General features: G+C 40.5%; 4 protein-coding genes across 4 annotated transcripts; 1 reads left to right on the forward strand and 3 right to left on the reverse strand.

Moving 5' to 3' along the window:
- Window positions 1-499: 499 nt before the first annotated feature.
- LOC306701894 (forkhead box protein N2-like) lies at window positions 500-2,961 on the reverse strand (the record flags this gene model as incomplete). The annotated part of the gene is made up of 4 exons (XM_079167329.1): window positions 500-852; window positions 1,283-1,338; window positions 1,931-2,052; window positions 2,350-2,961. 4 exons carry the CDS (start codon window positions 2,959-2,961, stop codon window positions 500-502), a joined length of 1,143 nt encoding a protein of 380 aa, XP_079023455.1.
- Window positions 2,962-4,824: 1,863 nt separating this feature from the next.
- Window positions 4,825-9,533, reverse strand: yif1a (Yip1 interacting factor homolog A). Its single transcript, XM_079167826.1, has 9 exons — window positions 9,457-9,533; window positions 9,018-9,072; window positions 8,451-8,695; window positions 7,544-7,648; window positions 6,854-6,932; window positions 6,708-6,765; window positions 6,461-6,616; window positions 6,201-6,294; window positions 4,825-5,427 (listed from the first exon to the last, which is right to left on the reverse strand). The coding sequence occupies exons 2-9, from the start codon at window positions 9,049-9,051 to the stop codon at window positions 5,269-5,271; spliced, it is 930 nt and encodes a 309-aa protein (XP_079023952.1). The 5' UTR covers window positions 9,052-9,072; window positions 9,457-9,533; the 3' UTR covers window positions 4,825-5,268.
- A 2,838-nt stretch (window positions 9,534-12,371) lies between these two features.
- fosl1a (FOS like 1, AP-1 transcription factor subunit a) lies at window positions 12,372-15,822 on the forward strand. Its single transcript, XM_079168166.1, has 5 exons — window positions 12,372-12,485; window positions 12,599-12,714; window positions 13,065-13,322; window positions 14,330-14,437; window positions 14,557-15,822. The coding sequence occupies exons 2-5, from the start codon at window positions 12,604-12,606 to the stop codon at window positions 15,112-15,114; spliced, it is 1,035 nt and encodes a 344-aa protein (XP_079024292.1). The 5' UTR covers window positions 12,372-12,485; window positions 12,599-12,603; the 3' UTR covers window positions 15,115-15,822.
- A 1,049-nt stretch (window positions 15,823-16,871) lies between these two features.
- Window positions 16,872-18,865, reverse strand: ccdc85b (coiled-coil domain containing 85B). Its single transcript, XM_079168013.1, has one exon. The coding sequence runs from the start codon at window positions 18,648-18,650 to the stop codon at window positions 18,048-18,050; it is 603 nt and encodes a 200-aa protein (XP_079024139.1). The 5' UTR covers window positions 18,651-18,865; the 3' UTR covers window positions 16,872-18,047.
- Between the last annotated feature and the right edge of the window lie 1,103 nt (window positions 18,866-19,968).

A 19,968-nucleotide genomic window follows, 5' to 3' on the forward strand; every position in this document is an offset into this window, starting at 1 on the left:
GAAAACATCTTTATCAAGAAACAGTACTTCTGCTTGAGTTGGAAGCACGCCTTCCACCCTGAGAAAGAACTTAACGAGTAAAAAAACAGATGAAAACCTAAAAACGTATTGTAGTGAAGATCATTCTCTATTAATACTTGCCCCTCCCCTTTTTCAAGTTAACACGACACTCACAAGTTTGCTTTGTCCATGTTGTCATTGTATGGTGGTGAATTCAGATTTTGCATTGAAAGTGCCTGAACATATATTAAGTAATATGACCCATATTATTAATAGTCCATTAGAAAGTTGATCTCTATTATTTACCTAACTACAAAACAAGACTTAGGGCAGTGTCACCGTCATCCTCCCATCCATTATCACTTAAGACTTTTAAACATAAATCCCTATTTATGTATCTTTGTTGGTAGTGATGATAGTGTTCTTTGTTCAATCCATCGTCTGCTTACGATGGATTGAAGCTTTCTTTTGGTTGTGATTGTTAAATATTGATGTAACATTAATATCCACCGCCTGCCAGGTCCAGCAGTGACCCGGCAGCCTCCTGGGCCTCGGGATCGAGCTGAAGGATCTCCACGGTCTCCAGGTCCAACTCTGTGTCCCCCGGCAGCACCAGGTACTGGTACTGGTGAGACTGGTAGTAGTGTAGCTCGATGTACCCGCTGTCTGACAGGGGGTCCTTCTCCATGTCCTCACTGACCTCCCCCTGCTGGTATTCAACCGACTCCATGGTCACAAGCTCCTCGTGATCTGGGGTCAAAGGGCACGGTGGGTTGTCGGAGAATGTTGGGTTATCGTTGGTCAGGATTTGGGATGAGGGTGTGGAGAGGAAGAGGGCATGAGAGAGAGGATCTGCATAAAAAGAAAAACAATCGAGCAGAATATGTGTCAGAAAGTAAGACATTAATATGAATAACTTGTTTTCATGCAGGCTGGTTGAACGAGGTCGTTCTGAGGAGTCTTGACATGGTCGTCTATGGGCCCATATAGCGCCATAGGCCCGGAAATGAAACGAGGGGACATAAAGGAGACTAAGCATGACTATTGCCGGGTTTCCATGGTAATAGAAGGTTGTTGCCATGACAACTGAACACAAACACAGGAACAATGTCGCACGCTGAGAAAAGCTGCAGAGACGGGGAAAAGTCGCAGGTAATAAAAGTGTCACAGAGAGAAGTTACTACATTGATGAATTATTGCAGACTAAAAGAAATTCATAAAAGGGTCAAATGTGTGTGAGCTCGTGTGCTAATTAAGTGCTGTGTGTCACCTCGTCACTCACCTGACATCTCAATAGAGTCGCACACTGCAGGCACCACAAATTCAGCTCCCTCCAGCCTGCACACAAAATGTTAGAAAAGTACATAAAATACACCTCAGTAAGAGAGCCTCATTAGAATGTAATATTATTCAAAAACTCCTCATCCACCACAGACAAAGAAACCCATAGAGTGTATTAACAGAAAAAACACCACAGGAATGTTGAGGAAAGTAATATTTTGCAGAGCTGACACTAATGATCATCTTTCAATCTTTATCAATCAATCAATTCATCTATTGAAAAACAGAAAATAGTGAAAGATGCCCATTGCAATTTGCAAAAGCCAAAGGAAAAGTCTTCAAATTGTGTGTTTTGTCAAAACCAATAGTCCAAAATCCAAAGATATTCAAATCAAATTATTATCTTTTTAACTATGAAAAGCTGCTCACAATTGAGAAGCAAATGCTATCTTTTGTTCTTGAATTGTCAAATGATTTTCTGTAATTAACTTATCGTATCGCCACATTTAGTATTGACTTGTTGTCTAGAATCAGTCAACAGAAACTTTATGAAGTGTTTTAGTCATGAAGTGAATACAGTATACCTAACAATTAATGGAGTTAAATATGAATAAAACATGATGTATTATTACTGTGTGGTGATACTCACAGTGCAGGCTTGTTTAACAGATTGATGTTGGTGCTGTGATAACTGTGGGTCTTCCTCAGCACCTCGAGGAGCGCCGGCCGATACTCTGGACACACACACCACAGCGATCCCTTACCCACTGACTGAAAGAAAACATACAAAAACACTTGAAACACTTGAAACACTCAAACTGCAAAGATGATAGTCTTAAGCAACGCCGACAGTAGACAAAACAACAACCTCAACACATGTGGAGTACTTAATTATAGTTTCCCCTGCTGGGCAGTTTAGTTGCTGACTCGACTACAGAGCAGCACATCTGCATTCAGTGTGTTGCTCAAGGACATTTCAGTGATATGGATGTTTGACCATCTGTCCTGTAATTTAAGCACACACTATAACGTGGCTCTTAATGTGGTAAACGTAAGTAATGTCCCCACCTGGCTCTTGTCCCTTTGAATACGACGGAAGCTCTTGCTCAGGGACAGGTTGTGTCTGACAGAGTTCCTCCAGCCTCCAGAGGCCGTCCGGTAGAAGGGGAAATTATTCACAATCCAATCGTAGATGTCCTTCACTGGAAGCCTCCTGTCAGGCGAGTCTTCCAATGCCATGAAAATAAGACTACTGAAGGAGTACGGTGGCTTGGACGAGGCAGGAGGGAGAGGACGGGGAGGCACAGAGGACTCTAGCTGAGTCAGTGGTGTCATCTTATGAAGGGACTGCAGAGGTAGCAGGTTGCCCCTCTGATGCAGCCAGTTGAGGCAGGTCAGGTCATCCTGGTCAGATATGTTCACCGGGCTGAGGCAGTGTGTGAGTTGTCCTTCGAGGCAGTGAGAGGCTGTGCAGTGTGACAGAGGCGAGGAAGAGTGAATCGACTCGGCCGTTGCAGGAGAAAGCGAGGTCGGGGACGGGGGGAACGAAATCGGTGAAAGTGGGAGTGAAACGCGGCCCTCTGAGCAGGTCTGCTGCGGCGAGGAGGAAAAAGATAGGGACCCCTCAAAAGTGGAAAGACATGGGGACGAGGGTGGCAGTGTATGAGAGATATTCTCCATCTCGCTCCCAGGTGGAAACTTCCAGGGTCATTCAGCTGGAAGAAATGACAGAAATCAATCAAAGCTACTGCTGGGAGGAATTATTCATGTGAATCAGGGTTAAAAGTTGACTAACTGTTGAATATGTTCATATGGAATCTATCTGTAGTCTATTGATATCCATCCCTTACTGTTTATTCCATTACTCTGCACTTTACTTGTTTTTTGTACTTCTGGTTAAATGCTAAACGGAATTTCTCGTACCTGTAATCTGTGCAATTACAATAAAGTTGAATCTAATCAAATTCAATCTAAAAGTAGCAGAGAGCCACTTAGCACTATGGACGGAAGTCTTTTATCTAAACAGCCATAGCCCAAAATCACAAAGAACATTACAATCTGCTCAGCATACAACATGTCTTCTGAGTGCACAGAAATAGCAATAGGGACATTGTATTTGCATTGTTTTTTCCCCATTTGTAAACTAAACTTTAAAACAAAAACAATAGTTCAAACATGCAGGCTGGGCTATCTACTTCCAGGTCCATCCCAACTTCAGGTTTACTGACTGACTGACTAAACGAGCTGATGGAAAATGCAATATTTTAGTTAAATGGTAGCTTTCTGTTCCCCTCTGGTGAGCATCCCCTGAACGAACAAAGTCCACCAAGTGAACACTTACCATCTCCCGTTTTACTAAACACTAACCCAGTGGACAGGTGCAGGTCTATTAGAAAGTCTTTGTTGATCGTACATCCTGAAGGTAGCTGAAATCGAGGAACATCAAATTCATAACGCCCTGAAGGTCTCTTTCATGTGAAGCCACATGGCTCTACAAAGCAGTCCAGGAGGCAAATGGCGGAAGAATATAAAGTTACATTTAGTCTAGAAAGGCGCCCTTTCCTCTCACAGGTGGTTGTTACCTTGTGCTTCAAAAATGCCAAATATTAACTAGTTACTCACCACATAACCGAATCGATGATCCAGGCAGAACGCGGGGCTCCTTAAATGTTGAAAACGCGTCGTTGCAGAGTTAAAGGTGAAGTTCTGCAGTTCAGAAGTGGACTCGGACCCTCCGTGTTCTGTTGCCGTCCGAGGTCTCCATGGGAACGAAAAGGACGCTTTGCAGTGTGCGCGTGCACGTGCGCGCTCCCGCACAAATTATACAGTGTCACACCAACCAGGGGGGGTCAGTTTTTGATTTAAATTAACTCATATCCTTATGCATCAACTATAATAAGTCAAGATTAAACGGTGTAGCCAAAAGACACAAACCCTTAAGGACAATTATAGCATACAATCATGCATCCCATTATATCAGACTTTCAATCTAAAGCCCTGGCTTCAACATTTTATTTTTTACTATTTCCACCAGATTGAGCCATTTCACCCTCTGAGGCTATTGTGTTATCTTCTTCCTGGTTTCCACTAGGGGCAATGCTGCTGCATCATGCGTTTGATGCAATGCATCAAAATAAATGTTGTTGCTAATCATTTGACTCATCTGGTTATTAAATGATTTTCTATTTTAACAACGGTGGATGAAGTAAGCAAACGTGGGTTAAAATTCTGAAGAAGATTGTCTATTTGGTAGCAATGATCAGGACTGGCTAGGATAGTTTCTAACGTGGACAGAGCAACGTTTTTAAGTGATGCACAAGTGTTAAACAAGAGGGACATGGTGGGCAGTAGTGAAAGAAGTATTCCGTCTTTTTACTAAAGTAAAAGTAGCGTGACCACAGTGTAAAAATACTGTTATAAGTAAAAGTCTCTAACAATGCAAACGAGAATCAGCATAGAGTATTTAAGTATCAAAAGAAGTAATAATGCAGCATAATGACTACTTTTTCTATTTAAATAAAGCAAAAAAGGTCTCACAAACGGTTAAAATTGAATACACAAAGCTAAATATATTTATTTTTTTCTACAAAAAATCCAAACATTGTCATGCTTTGTCAAATGTAGATAAATACGACCCAAGACTCACAAGAGAAAGGGGGATAACGCAGAAATACTGTAAAGCAGGTCAAGGGATGTTATATAAAAGGAAACTTGAACTGAATCAACGTTAAAAGGATCTCACAAAGAAAGCCCTTGTCTTCAAAGTTAGGTGGCCAAAAATAAGCATTTGTCAGATTTACTTTACATGAGACATTTTGTGTGTCACACTTTCATTAATAAGCTCAACACACGCTGCAGATCAACACCGTCTACATACGTTTTAAGTTTACTGACAAACGAGTGTATAAAGGCAGGTGTACAAACACTCAACAACAAAATGTTTTGGCGCCAATACAATTGGACTTCAAGTTATTGAATGCATCCCGGTCACCTGACCAAATGAGAGGTTAACCAGTATATAACGATTGGCTGAAACACGGCAGTAGCCACAGTGATGTAAAGGCGGAATTGTGGTTTGGAACTTGGTCCGGTTCCAATGGAGTCCGTAGAGAGAGAGGGAAGGATCTTCATTTTCAGAGATCGAACCTGCAAACACAGAAACATCTGTAAACTGCAAATAAGGCTACAACAAAAAGTATGTTTTTCAGTAAAATACTGTAGCATATGTAGAGTAATTGGTCATTGTTGAGGTATTTAAGTTACGAAATGTAATTTAGTGTAATGATGCAACACATAGTAATGCTAAATGATGCATCACTACAGTGCATTTATCACACTTGGTGTCTGCACTGTAAAGCCTAAACCTGAGACTTCTATAGATATTCTTTTGTGTGTATTAGCTGTACTTTCTTCTGTGTGTACTTTGTATATTTGTTTCTTTGCTATTCATATTTCAAACATCCTGGGAAAGAACAACTGAAATGGAAAAACACAGCTTTTAAATATGTAAATATCTGACCTACTTATATAATTATAATTACATAGGAATGTAAAATACGCTTCACTGAAGAAAAACAATACGGCAATAACTGCATTCTCAATCATTGAACCTGTGTTTTTCATCAGATAATGAAAAGATGAAATCTTGAATTACAAAATGATTCATTTGTGGCTAAACTGGATGAACTGAAATGTTAAATGTAATCTGATGACTATAAAATGACATTTAAGACTAATACAAAATAAATAGCTGACAAAATTGAGACAAAACGTGTTCGTGAAAAGTAATGACTGAAATTGGACGAAAACTATGAAGGATAAAAAAATGACTTTAATGGGACTTAAACTAATAAACATTTTCAGCTTAATAGTAAGAACTAAATCTAAATTAACTTCCAAAATTAGCTCAAAATACTTACAATGAAGAACATGAGGGCACAAGAGGACCAGGCAAGTGCCACATAATAACCATCACTGCCGAACACTAAGCCACACAACACCGTGAAGATCATCCTAGAAGAGAAGCACGAAAAAAGATTTAGAAATGCCGTATTTACGGCTGAGCTGAATAAATGTATTTACATCTTTGATTTAGCAGTTAATAATTGAAGCTATAATACACAACAGGTTGAAGCTTTGTCCTAAAACAGACTCATCTTAAGTATAACTTGACATTTACCCAACATATTTGTATCCACTGTAGGCGATGAGATCAAAGGTGGAGAGGTCGCTGTGCACCGTCAGCAGGTACAGACTCAACAACATCACCAGGACCTCGATGATGACCCACACCAGGGCGGTGCTGGCACACAGTCCAAGAACCTCTGGACTGAACCTTCACACAAACACTCCTTATTTAACTCATTTGATACAGAATAAATTGACTTTGAGTCGTAAAGTAAATTAGATAAGGAAGAGTCACTCACCGTTTTTGAATGCCGAGGGCCATTCCAGCAAGTAAAATGTAGGTAATGAAAGCCATCGCTAGAAGAGCAAAAAGTACACTTAAAACACTATATAGGCATCAAAAGATAATCTGCTTTCGATCATTTTGTTTTTACAGAAAACGTACTTGGTATGTAAAGATCCGGTGCATTCACATCCTGTCTTGGAGTCAGTGGAGCGTCCCGATGGTAACGAACTTCCCAATCCTACCGTCAACACACAAGTACAGTACGAATCACCCTGCAGCCTGGACTCAAAATAATACATGCACATGATGTTTGGTGCTCTTTTTTTCCCCTGAAGGTAAACAATAAAATGAATGAAAGCCAATTTAACCTTGATAAGATTAAAGCGCAGTAATAAGTTAAGGGTAACGGCAGCAGTAGATGATCATTAGAAGTAAGAATGGAGTAAATACAGAATAAAATATTACACTTAAAGCCTAAAGTATCTTCTTTAGAATGGCTTTTTGTGACCCTGGCCTTGCAAGGAGAGTTTGCACTCCGTGTTCGTACATTATCAGGGCACACAATGTTTGGAGTGGCGACTTCATTTACAATCTCAATAAGTTAAAGAGAGTGTGAATTAACGGAGCTCGGTGTGCTTTTATATCCGCACTGGCAATCACAGCATTCTCGTGTTCATAAATAGAGCTGGAGCGGCTGATTATGTTGTTTGCATGGTTTCAAAATTGATAAGTGGGTGAAAATATGATAGCAGGGAAAGTTATCAAGCTGTTATGCATGCCAGTTGATGTTTTGGGTCACCCCGTACGTTGATGTAGGACAAAGTCTGATGGGTGAATGGCACTGATTACCTGATGCGTGTAAGGGAACATGAGGATCATAAGCTTCTTCAATACATATCTGGTGTCAACTGCAAAGAAGTACTTCAGCTTGTTCACAGACATGTATCTGCTGATCTGAAAGGCAAAGGAAGTGCAAACATTAACCGTACAGATGAAGAGCGACAAGTCTGCCAAAGTCAATTATTAATGTTGAGTCATTGTGATGTTTTTAAAACTAAAAGGCTGTGGCTGTCCTAAGGACTGTGCATCACTTTGACACCAGTCTATGTACATTGAACCATTTGTGTATGAAAGCTAACAATCCAGGCCATGTTAATAAAAGAACACATCTGTATGGTTCTCTATGTTGAGAAACTTACAATTATGAACTTGTAGAGTCACCTTTAAGGATAAAAAGGAAATTACATGGCACAAAAAACACCTGCATGTCATTTAAGATTATTCACAGTTGTTAATTGCTGTATTTGAGATGACTCTGTACTCCTGTTTAGACATTTTATCCCTCCATATCAAGAGTCAGGCTGTGTCTTGCTTTGTAAGCTTCGTCACACAGCTACAGTAAAACCTTGTAAAAATGGTTCGGAGTGTGTTTGGGTCGTATTTAAACTGGAATGTACAAGAGAAGCACAGATTGATTGGCCATGACCAGCCAAGCGGTCTCATATATCTAATTTGTTGCCGGTCACACATGCAACATACATAGTACAGTACAGTCACACACGCGTGTCAGGATAAAGTTCATACTTTGTAACACCTAAAAGTCCAAAATAAGCCGTCCCCAAGATAAGAATCCCCAAAATAACAATCCCCAAGGAACATGTTTTGTGGCAGTTGTAAAGATAACCATATTTATTGGTTACTGGATTAACACCTCATTCATGTATCATATCTTCTTTGAACATCCTGTTTTTCTCACCTCTTTGTTCACGATATCCTTTCCTTGATTGGCTAATGAGGAGCCGTACATCAACGCAGCATTGGCCATTGGGTCAGTAAACACGTTGTTTGGCGCAGCACCTCCTTGCATGTCATTTGAGGGTCCTGCCATATTGTACCCAGGAGTGTAGTAAACTGGATTGTTCATTGCTGGTGCTGCAGAGCTGGTGTCATCAAACAGGATAGAATCAGATGTGGAGGGAGCTGCACGAGCCCTCGGTTTAGCTGTGAATAGATGGACACAACAGAGTAAATGAAGGGCATTTTAACATATATATATATATATATACACACACAACATTTTCTCCACCCCATGATAGTCAAAGAGCGTAGTCATTATAACCCTATTGCATGTAAGATGTATCCAAGTAGCTGGTGTATTGGACTGCATCATTTTAGGTGTAACTTCATCAAATAAACTGGGATCATGTGTTTGTGTCTAGCTCGAGTAACAAAACAGGAAGTAGAAACCATGGACTGATATTTTGCAAAGGTTTTACAAAAATGATAACTATTGGTAACGCGGTGATTCATATTTTCCACTTACCACTTGCTCGGTACCCTTGATGTGGCAAGTCCATAGTGACGTTCGCTGACGTTAGCTAAAAATAAAAACAATGACACGTTAGCTACATTTATGCTCATTTAGAGCTCAGCTAGTTAGCTTGCATGAATTATATCAATGTTATGTTATACCACAGCTGACAGTGAGCACGTTTAGTTACTTAACGTTCCACCATATCAGGAAGAGGCCAGTATACTTATGCTAATACATGCCAGCTTTCCACTATATAGCAACCAGTTGATGCTAACCAGCTAGCTTGCTAGCCAGGCCAGCTAAGTTAATATAACATCATATTTAAATCGAGTAACACTCGGTGTGAAAAATACACATTCAACAGTAACATGCCACACCACGGTTTGTATGAGTGACAGTGTAATGATGTAATGATTAAGAGGTAAACAACGAGCACTAGAGCACTTACCTGCACAGCTAACGTTGTTAGCTCGCTACGTGGCTACCAGAGTATTCCTGGTGATCCCACCCATCCACAGCGGTTGGTTGACTTCAGTGTGCCTGCGTGGCAGATCACAGCTGCAAGTACAAACTATGAAAGTACAGAGTTTCTACTGCTGCTTGTGTGTCTCTTTACCTTACACTTATAACGCTACTCCACTGCGTTGTAAGGAATTGTGGTGCGTTATTTGTTCTAATTTAACGTTACTCTATTCAGTTTATCCCACCTGGTCCAAGTTACTACATACTTTGCAGATGAAGTTATATGTTATATTCATGAAACTTAACATAACATAACAGTACTAAACAGTAGTCTATACTATACACTCTATAACCTGCAGTTATAATTAACTCCATCCGGACCAGCTGAAAAGCTGCTACTTGAGGAATAGCTGCTACTTAAGAACATTTGGTTGCTAATACTTCCAAAAGTTTTACTTACTATATTGAGATTTATACATTTAAGGATTTGTACTTTTACCACCTCTACAGTGCTTTAAAATAAGTACCCTACTTTCCCGAGTACATTAAACTGCTAATGTACATATACTTCAACATTTGTAATACCAAGCTAAACAATATTTCCCACACCATTTGGATTGTATTAATTTAATATTATTCAAATTGTATTTAAGTGAAGTCTTTATTTCTTCATATTTATCTCACCAAACCATGACCTGGACAATCTGGTCTTTGTACAGGTATGGGCTAAACTGTACTGTACAATCTCGGTATAATGATCAAGGTACTTAAGCATGAATTAACAAGGCAACACCCAATAAACATAAGTGTGTGTGTCATGAGGATGCCATTATGCTCTGTAACGTGTGTGTGGGATGGATGTGTGGGTGTGTGTGTGGGTGTAGAGGAGTGTTTGTAGGGTGAGTAAATGGTAATGAAATCTAAACTTCCTTCATCCACTACAGAACATTTTAGACTTTTGTAGGGAAAATTTGAAGAAAATCAGAAAACACCTTACTTACACACCCTCACATTTAAATATACATAAACGTAAAAACATTTTTTCATGCACCCAAATGTGCATGTCTGATGAGCAGACATTGTCCTAATCAAATACGACATGAACGAAACATCTGGTGAATGAATGGATGTAATCAGGGGAAAGAAAGGTGCTCCACATGTTGGGACATGTCACAATTAGAGACAGTGTGGCATCATGCATTCCTGAAGCTTTAGTCATCTCACTCTCACCTTTACCCCATATCTCCTTCATATGATACCATCAACCACATAAAAAAACATCCTTTATGCGTATCTTTATTATGACAAATCTGAAATATGAGCTTCAGGTAAATGCCATGCTCTTGGCAGTTTCAGTGTTTGGTCATTGTCTCTATTCTCATTCATAAGTTATAAGGAGACAGAAGGCCACTACTCATAGATGAGGATGATTAATCCACACCTTTTTTCCCCTTCTTCCTCCCAAAAAAAAAGACTGCAGACTGTCTTTGTAATTAACTTTAGCGACTCTATAAAAAATATTATGCCATCCTTATTCCTAGGAGAAGAATTCTCTGTAATGTGAGACACTGGTGCATCGACAGAAGAAATCAACCCTTGCCGGGAACTCTGTCCTTAGGGACTGCAAGGTCAGCAGCTGTTGTGACAGACTAAGCTTACCGAATCTACAGCATGCAGTTTTTTAATCTTTACTAGGACCTATATTGTGCTTGCACAGTGGTTGAAAAGGATGATGACATAAATGAGCAGCTTTGTGGCAATGCACTGACTCATCTCCACAGGCATGTATGCACATTGATGTGGTTTGTGAAGTGAGAGTGACTGCCAAAAACCTCAACACAATTAAGCACAGCATGCACCCAGCTTCACCCAGCTTCACCCACATGTTATAATCTATTCAATAACCTATCCTGTAACACTGTGCAACCTTTAAATTCATATTTATTTATTATTTACAATGTAAGAGTATCAGAGTATGATTATTACAAGTATTGTACTTTTGTGAATACCTTTTATGGTCCATAATTTCACATTAACATGAAGTATTAGTAAGGTTCACTGTTCATTTATAATTTGTATACAGAATACAAAGATTTTCATCATTTTTAGATATGTATATGTTTTGAACTGGATCTGAAAATTAAATGAAAACTGGAAGTTTAAAGTTAACGTGAAATTGATAAAACATATTCATTTACATTAGGTTATTCATAAAATATGAAGGTTACATTGAAACCTTGTATGATGTTTGAAGTAGTATAGGCTACTGAACAAACTCACAAACATTTTGTAAATTCCCCATAAGCATTGGCAATGAGAAAAAACAGTATAAACTAATGTACGTTGCTTTTGTAATTTCATAAAACTCAATTACAGTGGTAACAGTGAGACACTTTTTAAACCCGTCTAGTGTAATCACTTTCCTCTTAGCTTGTTGAAATTGTAATGATCAAATAGTGTCCGTATCTCTAAAAAGTACAGGCAATATTCAAATAACAGTAAATAGGCTGCAATTTAAACAACCGTCCTGTTTTTTTTGTTTTATACTTCGGCCAATTAGATTTTTAATCAACATGGTTTTTTTTGCGTAAATAAAATATATTACATAAGTGACAACACTTCCACTGGAGTAGGAACTTGCAGTAGTATTTCAACCACTGCATCAGAAGTGGTTTGAGTGTGAGGAATCCCGAGCGCAATGCTCAGGAGGAAACTCTCACCATATATGGTCAATGACGTCACGGCACGTGGTTTGATTCGTGAGAGGTTCCAGACAACACTATTTCCCGTAACTGCAGAGGGGCGTGGTGAACCTATAGTGCCGCTTTAAGAGTTTACAACCTCACAATCATTCCCAGACTTTGGCTTCTAGACGTATGACTAACGAGAGGATGGTGCACTGAAAGTTGTTTTGGGAAGTTTCAAGGCGATTTGAAAAAAAGCAAGGCGATATTTCCTTCCTTGTCCCCCCTTGAAGACGCACCCGTTTGGACTCTACCGATTTACCGCAATAAGGTGGGCTTACCCTGAGTTTGAATTGACACACGAGATTCAACCCGAAAGTACCTTTCTGGGACGTAAAGGCTTTATAACCCCAGCTGGATCTAATCTTCTTTTCATTTAAACAGAAAGGATGTATCGAAACTTTGGAAGTCAAGGGAGAGGCCACCCGACGTACACAGGCAGCGTCTCTGGGTCAAACTCTCAGGGAACCTCCGACACTACGACTACACAGCAGGAGCAGGTAGGTGTACCTTCATTAGACTAGGCTACAACTTACCTCAGAGATTTAGGGGTCAAACAGAATGTAAACTAAACTGTAAGAGTAAAAAACAAAGTTTTAAAAAGTTGAGGACTTCAAGCTTCAATAAAGTAGGACTGTTAATGTTACATCATATGTAATTTGTGTGTAGTTATACAATTTATGATCCTGTTTATGGATGTAACCATGATAAGCTTCATCATTAGTTATGTTTTACATTAATTATTGTCCATTTATACTTCAGAAACCACGTGTTTTGTTATTGATCACATGTTATTTTCTGTTACTTCCACTAACTTTATCTAATAAATGTTTTCAATCTATTTTTCCAGAAGTTTACAATGGCTGGCAGCAGTCAGTTTGTACCAAGCCTCAATGCCATCACAACCAACCAGGACCTCCAGTGGTTGGTCCAGCCCTCCCTCATGCATCCACCGGGCCCTTCCCGATCTCCGGTACCTCCCTACCCAACCCTCTCTGGGGCACGGCCTCTGGGTCCACCACCTTCCCATTCCCATCTATTCAGACCAGGGGTCATAAGAGCAGCCACAAACACTACTGCTTCGACAAGGCGCAGGACCGATGAATATGTAAGAAATTAAATAACAGATTCTGAAACTTTACAAACACTATATACACTTATTTAGACACTGATCATTTTGGGGAAGCTATCTTGGGTGGCACAATTTCCCTGTATGGGATGCAGATAGTGAGGTGTGGACAGTAGTTCAATCATTTCGTAATTAGTGTGTAATATCCTGTAATACTCTCTGTGTCATTTCCTTTAGACTTACACATCAGGTGAATCAGTTTAGAAATAGGGGAAGGACAATATAGGATCATGTAGATATTTTATTCAATAAATTATCTAAATAAGGAACATTTTCTCTCCAGAGTCCAACACTCACTGTTTATGTTCTTTCATGGTGTTTGCTTTGAGAGTCTGTTGACTCAGTGAAATCATCACCTGCGACACACTGTTTGTAAAGATCTACTTTTTGTTAGCAGAGCAATGTTACGTGTCATAACACAATGTTAAAGTGACCCAGTTCAACGCAACTTTGACCTTAAGGACCATCAGCGTTTATGTCACCACCACAATTTTTTGGTTTCATCAGACACATGTTGGCACACAACCCGTTGTAATTTCATTGTACAGGAAGTGGACTGTCATGTGACTCACAGGGGCAAGTCATGTTCTGTGACTCACACCTGAGTCACTGGGGTCTGAGTGTGACTCATCACCCTGAATGGGCGGGAAATATTTGATCAACAGCAATTATTCAGCAGGGAGCTGGATGAAGTCAGAGTTAGGGTGTTACAAAGGCACAGAAGCTCTAGCTTTTCAAGATCATTCAGCCGCCATGACTGTGATGACTCAGTGCACACACATGGTGGTAGTATTTCACATGTGTCATGTAGTCTATGATGGCGTCCCAAATTGTCTCCCTCTACATTTGATATTTTGAGTTTTTCACCCAAAGCAAGGTTTCACAATCCAATTTTAGACTGTCAATGGGGTCTGGAGTTTGACTCACTGCGTCAGGTTAATTTATTTTATGTATTTTAATCTTGAATCTTCCCTTTCTCATCAAAGTTATCCCAGGAAGAGATGCAGAGACGTAGAATACGAAGGGAGAGGAATAAGCTGGCAGCAGCAAAATGTCGCAATCGCCGTCGGGAGCTGACAGACACACTGCAAACTGTGAGTAAACATTGTACAAATGTCCAAACATTAATGATTAAACTACAAGGCATTGATCTCAATGAGACATGAGGGAGTTTACACATATGTCTGTCTCCCTCTGCTTTCCCCTGGTGTAGGAGACTGACCAGCTGGAGGATGATAAGTCCAAGTTACAGAAGGAAATAGCTGACTTACAAAAGGAGAAAGACAAGCTTGAGCTGGTCCTGGAGGCTCACCGTCCCATTTGTAAAATTGAGGACTCAGATTCGGATTCTGACCCAAATCCACCAACTTCCTCTTTGGGAGGCATCAAACTAGAGCCACAGGAGTTCAGCAGACCCAGACCCGGACCCTCGACCAAACTGCCACCAAAGATGGAGAAGCCTAAACCAAAGATAACCATCCCCACCAAGCATGTGACATCGGCTGCCTCTGCCACTGAATCGGAGTCTCTCCACACCCCGGTTCTCACATCTACTCCCTCTCTCCTAACCTTCGCAGCTGGTATGGTATTCACCTATCCCTCTGCCTCTTTAGACACCAGCGCCTCCATCACGTCCCATGCTTCATCACACCAGGGAAACAGCCACCAGTCTCAAGCCCCACAGCCCTGTGGGATAGCTCATCGCCGCAGCAGCAGCAGTGGAGACCAATCGGATCACTCGCTGCACTCCCCGACCATCCTCACCCTGTGAATGACTGCCGTGTCGTCCTGGCAAAACACTAATGTTGATTTCATCATGAGTGACAAAAAGGATCTCTGGGAAACATGAGGGAAACGAAAAATGATGATTGTGATAACCATTTCAAAATGAGCTGTGTGCATCTAGGTCATTTCTTCTCTTTAGAAAGATGATTCTTTACTTAGATAATGTGCAAATTAGGATAAGAATGTTACACTCTTTTAAGTATTGATAAAAATATAAAGTCTTTATATTTCTTATTTTAAAAGCTATAACGTAGAATGAGTTTGTTTGAGGTTCAAAACAAAGCATTGCATGCAGAATTATATAATAATACAACTGTGATAACTCCATCTAATAATATATTAACAGCGATAATTCAGTATAATAATGCATTTAATAACTTTTTACATTGTTACGTCATGTTATGTAACTTTTTATGAACTTCCTCACCAAGGGAAATAGAGTACTTATTAGTAAATGGTACTTATTTTTGTATGAATCTTTTATCAATCCCAATATTGTCTATGCAAATATTTGATCACTAAGGCTGGGCCATAGGAGTTAATATAGATTATATTACCACATATTTATTCTTGAGAGTGTAATATATTTTTGGTAACGTTTTTATTGTCTCTGACAGATGAACTGTTTTGGTGGGCAGTGCCTTACTTTAATCTCTTGTTAAAGCTGTACTACTTCACATGTAATAAAGAGAAACGGTTCATAACTGTGTGAAATTTGTGATGATGTAATAATATTATTGTAAAAAAACAAACAAACAAAAGGATATGATTAGACTTAACTGCATCTTAAAATCAACACATTCATCAGTTTCAATCGAGAATGAATCATTTTGTAAATTGAACACTGAGACACCAGAATAACTGGGACATTAATACTCTAGGACGGACAGGAGTATTTGAGTATTTGAGTAGTCAGCTGCAGAAGATTGATCTGAAGCTATTTTGTGATTAATCAAGAAAAAGTGAGAACTGAATATTCTCAGGTTGCAGCTTATCCAATGTGAGGATGTGCTGCAATGTTTTATACCATTGCAAACTGAATATCTGTGTGTTGGTCGGGGAAAAAAAGACCTTTGACCCAATTATAATGTCCGTATTACTTTCTCCTTTCTTACAATTCATAAGAAACGACTAATTGAGAAAATGATATAAAATGAAAATAATTACAACCCTTTTTCTGACACTTGTTAGAAGTTATTATACTGACTAACGTTAATAAACGCTCTATGCCCCTCAACCATGAACACTGTTCTGTTTCCCCATGCGAATCTCCTGCTAATACATACATGGCTCAGAGGGAATTGGGTTGCTCTGCTAAAATGGGGTTGGAGAGAAAAATGGAGAAGGGACGAGAGTCAGATTGAGAGCTATAGAGCACGATGGAAAAAAAACTCAGTGTGTTTGGCGCTGTCACAGGACGTCTGTGCATCGCTAAGTGGTTAAAAGCATTGCTGCCCTCTTCAGCTCTCCGGACTGGGATCCAAAAATAAAACTGATGAACATCCATAAAGTCAGTCTGTGTGACATGACGGGAGCATCAATCAAGTGTAGTTGGTTCAGACACGAAAGGTCAAAACAACAAGTGCAGAAATCAATCCTTCATTGTGTGTCATGTAAATGTGTAAATGCTTGTTTCTGCAAAGTCAAACACACAAAGAAAGGTCAGAACAGCACAAAGTGTCATACCCAATGTATTTAAAGCTCCTCAATGCACTACGAGCATAGCCCACCAATAAACAGCTAACGACAAAATAAACCTTTTCTAATCCATGTGCATTATCTATGATTTAAACTGAAATCGGTTAGTAGCCTAATGCTAGTTAATACAGATAAATCAAGATAAAGAAGGGTCAAAGTTAATGTTACAGGGTAAATACAAAGCATGAGTTACAGAAGACAAAGCTGACCGTCGTCAACTTAAACAAACTGTGATATGCTAATTGAACATCAACAACAATGTAAGAAAAATGTAATACAAGTGAATTTAAACAGCTTGGTTTGAATAGAATATAAATCATTAAAACTTGTAGACCTTCCAGTTTGATACAAAGAGTTTCCAGTTGGATTTTTAAAAAAAGTGACAGAACTTGTTCAGTTCAGCTCTGAGTGAGGTCCAAGGACATCTACCATGTCTGATCCCAAACTCTGTACTCCGGCTCTAGCACATGTACATTATGCACAGCAGCCCCACTCACAGTAAACCTGAAGGGCCCTCACATCAGACTGGTTAACAGGCCTGCACAAATTGTGACAATCATCATGCACATATGGCACTCCAATCCTGTCCTGAGGAAGAGAGTGCATAAAATAGTACACATTATTGGGCATCTAGCAAAAGCAAATATCAAATAGTTTCATTTTTTTTCTTTTATCACAACTCCTCTATTTCAGTGCTATTGGAATTCAGTGGACTAAATATGGCTCAAAACTGGATTGAAATGAATCTTTAGATCTGGGATTTAAAGATCCATGATAACGCTGTCCAGTGCAATAGAAAAAAGGCTTCTACCAGTGTAGGCTAGTCCAGTGCATGAGATTAATTTATATATGTGACCCAGTCTTTTGGTCCCATTTCTTTTTTTCAACAACAGACCACTGAAAAAGGAGAATCTCCCCAAAACAGAGGAGTCATTAGAAAACAAATACTGTAAAATGTTGATACATTATCATCTGGCAAACATCTATTAAATGTCTTTGTAAAGTCCTGAAAATGTCTATAGTGGTAGATTCTTTGTCAAGTCAAAACCTAGTGGCACACAAATCTTTGCAGCATTCAGAAGGCCCTGACGCTTTTGCACCAAATTGATTTGTATTGTCTGACAAAGCTTCTGTGTCTCCATTCTGTCAATCACATCACCCCTAGCCTACAGATTCCTTATTTGAGACGGAGAAGCCCTGACTGCTGACGTAAGCCTGCCATCAGTCATCAGGTGAGCACACCAGGTGGAGCTGGTCTGGGCTTCCCACGCTGCCTGTGCTTGAGCTTCCGTCCCCAAGGTCCCGGGCCACCATGCAGGGCAGGTTGAGCTCGGTGGACCCTCCGGGGCTGGAGTCACTCCTGCTGACACACTCCTCCTCCAGGACCAGACACAGCTCCTTCAGGTCCAAATTCTCCTTCACCAGCCCGTCCTGCATGCGCTCCAGGTCGGCGAGCTTTTTCAAGTAACCGCCCAGGTCCTCCCTCATGACTTTGGCCGCGTGATGCCCGAACAGCTGCCATTCCCTGGCCAGCTTCTTCACTTTGAGCCGGTCGTCGTCCAGGAAGCAGCACAGGTCCCGCAGCTCCACGTTTTCCTCCTGCAGGCGCTGATTGATGACTTTCAGTTCCCTGATTTCAAGGAGGTGTCCCTGCAGCTGTTTATTTACCTCTTTTATCAGCCGTCCTCGCTGGATGAGAGCTGACATTTTCTCCGACTCCTCTTTACGCAGCCGGCTCACCAGCTCCTCTTTGGAGCACGCCAGCAAATCCTCGTCGGACATCTTTGACAGCTCTCTATTTATTATCTCACCTTCGCTACCCATTTTCTATTAAAAACCTACACCTAAAGGGTACCTGAGAATGTATTAAAAGCGCTGAGGTGTAACTGTGTGCTTCACTGCTTAACACAGAGCCATCACATCCTCTTCCTCCGCATACAGTGTTTTCCAGATGTCAGCCTTTGCAATCACTACAGCACCGGAGGCCAAGTCATGGCACAAAAATGTGATTTCGTTTTTTAGACGGCTTTCTTCAAGGCGCTGTGATTTAAGCCCTAAATTTGTGCTGAACCCAGTTCTCCGCGGTTGATGTCTTAATGAGGTCGTGTTGCGCCGCGAACCCCCATTAATGTCAATCTGTCATCTTCTCAACAGCAGACTGTGTTCTCCAAAGGCCTCCAGGAATACAACTGTCCTTATTATACCTCCTCTCGCAGTATTTGAAGGCAGCGGCCGCCCCGTGGGCTCTTCGGTGGCCTATATGTACAAAGGACCGGTCGATCCACGGAGGCTTAATCCAGCAGCCTCGGATGCACACCCTGCAGATGTTGTGTGTGGGTTTTTTTTTTTACGTCGCTGGCATCGTCTCACCAGGCTGTGCTCCGCTCGCCTCGGCTGAATGAACTCGTTCCGCGGTGCTGGAGGATGAGTCCGTACGGTGCAGCAGCTTCTTCCCGTTTTCGTTTTCGTACAAACGACTAATCTTTAGATAAAAACAAATAAACAAAACAAATGAAAATCCAATCTCTCCCGTTATCCGCTCAAAATAAGTGCATCATCGCTGTTCATCCTCTGGGGCTGGACTGTTACCACAACAATGTCCGCCTCCGCCTCCGCCACTTTCACGGCTGTGACACCACCGAGCAGCGAGCTGCGTGTCAAGCTCCAGCATCACCGGAAAACAGTCTATGTAGCTTTCAAAATAAAAGCATTGACTTGTTATATTTTAATGAAAATAGTGGGAACACATTGTATTTTACTACAATGTAGATTTCGTATTTGTCAGTCTTTACTTTTATTAGAGGGTGTCTTTGTCGGGTTTTATTGTAATCATGTTCCTCAACCACAATCATTTTATTTTTAATGTTTTTACCGGAAGTTTTACTTTTCACGATGACTGCTGTTTTGACACGTCGGTTAGAGACAGTAATCGGACATGTTAGTGGTTTCCTCTGAGGTTTACAGTGTCTCTTCGCATACCATAGGCATATGGCATTGTAGTAAATGGCCACAAAGAATCGAACAGCTCAGCGATCCAGCTGATCTTCTCAGCTATGAAAATCATCCAGATGTGAGGGTGATGATCTGCTCCATGTGCTCTCTCAGAGAGGAACTTGTACGCCCCCATTTGGATTTTACTTTT

This window comes from Pholis gunnellus (assembly GCF_910591455.1).
Source record: "Pholis gunnellus genome assembly, chromosome: 10".
NCBI lineage: Eukaryota > Metazoa > Chordata > Actinopteri > Perciformes > Pholidae > Pholis > Pholis gunnellus.

Coding starts and splice junctions, on each gene's coding strand:
- ccdc85b (XM_079168013.1), bottom strand. CDS start 18,650: ATGGGTAGCGAAGGTGAGATAATAAATAGAGAGCTGTCAAAGATGTCC.
- fosl1a (XM_079168166.1), top strand. CDS start 12,604: ATGTATCGAAACTTTGGAAGTCAAGGGAGAGGCCACCCGACGTACACA. Junction 13,323..14,329: donor GGCGCAGGACCGATGAATAT/GTAAGAAATTAA, acceptor TTCTCATCAAAG/TTATCCCAGGAAGAGATGCA. Junction 14,438..14,556: donor TGACAGACACACTGCAAACT/GTGAGTAAACAT, acceptor CCCCTGGTGTAG/GAGACTGACCAGCTGGAGGA.
- yif1a (XM_079167826.1), bottom strand. CDS start 9,051: ATGGACTTGCCACATCAAGGGTACCGAGCAAGTG. Junction 6,933..7,543: donor TGTTCCCTTACACGCATCAG/GTAATCAGTGCC, acceptor TGTTGACGGTAG/GATTGGGAAGTTCGTTACCA. Junction 6,766..6,853: donor ACCGGATCTTTACATACCAA/GTACGTTTTCTG, acceptor TTGCTCTTCTAG/CGATGGCTTTCATTACCTAC.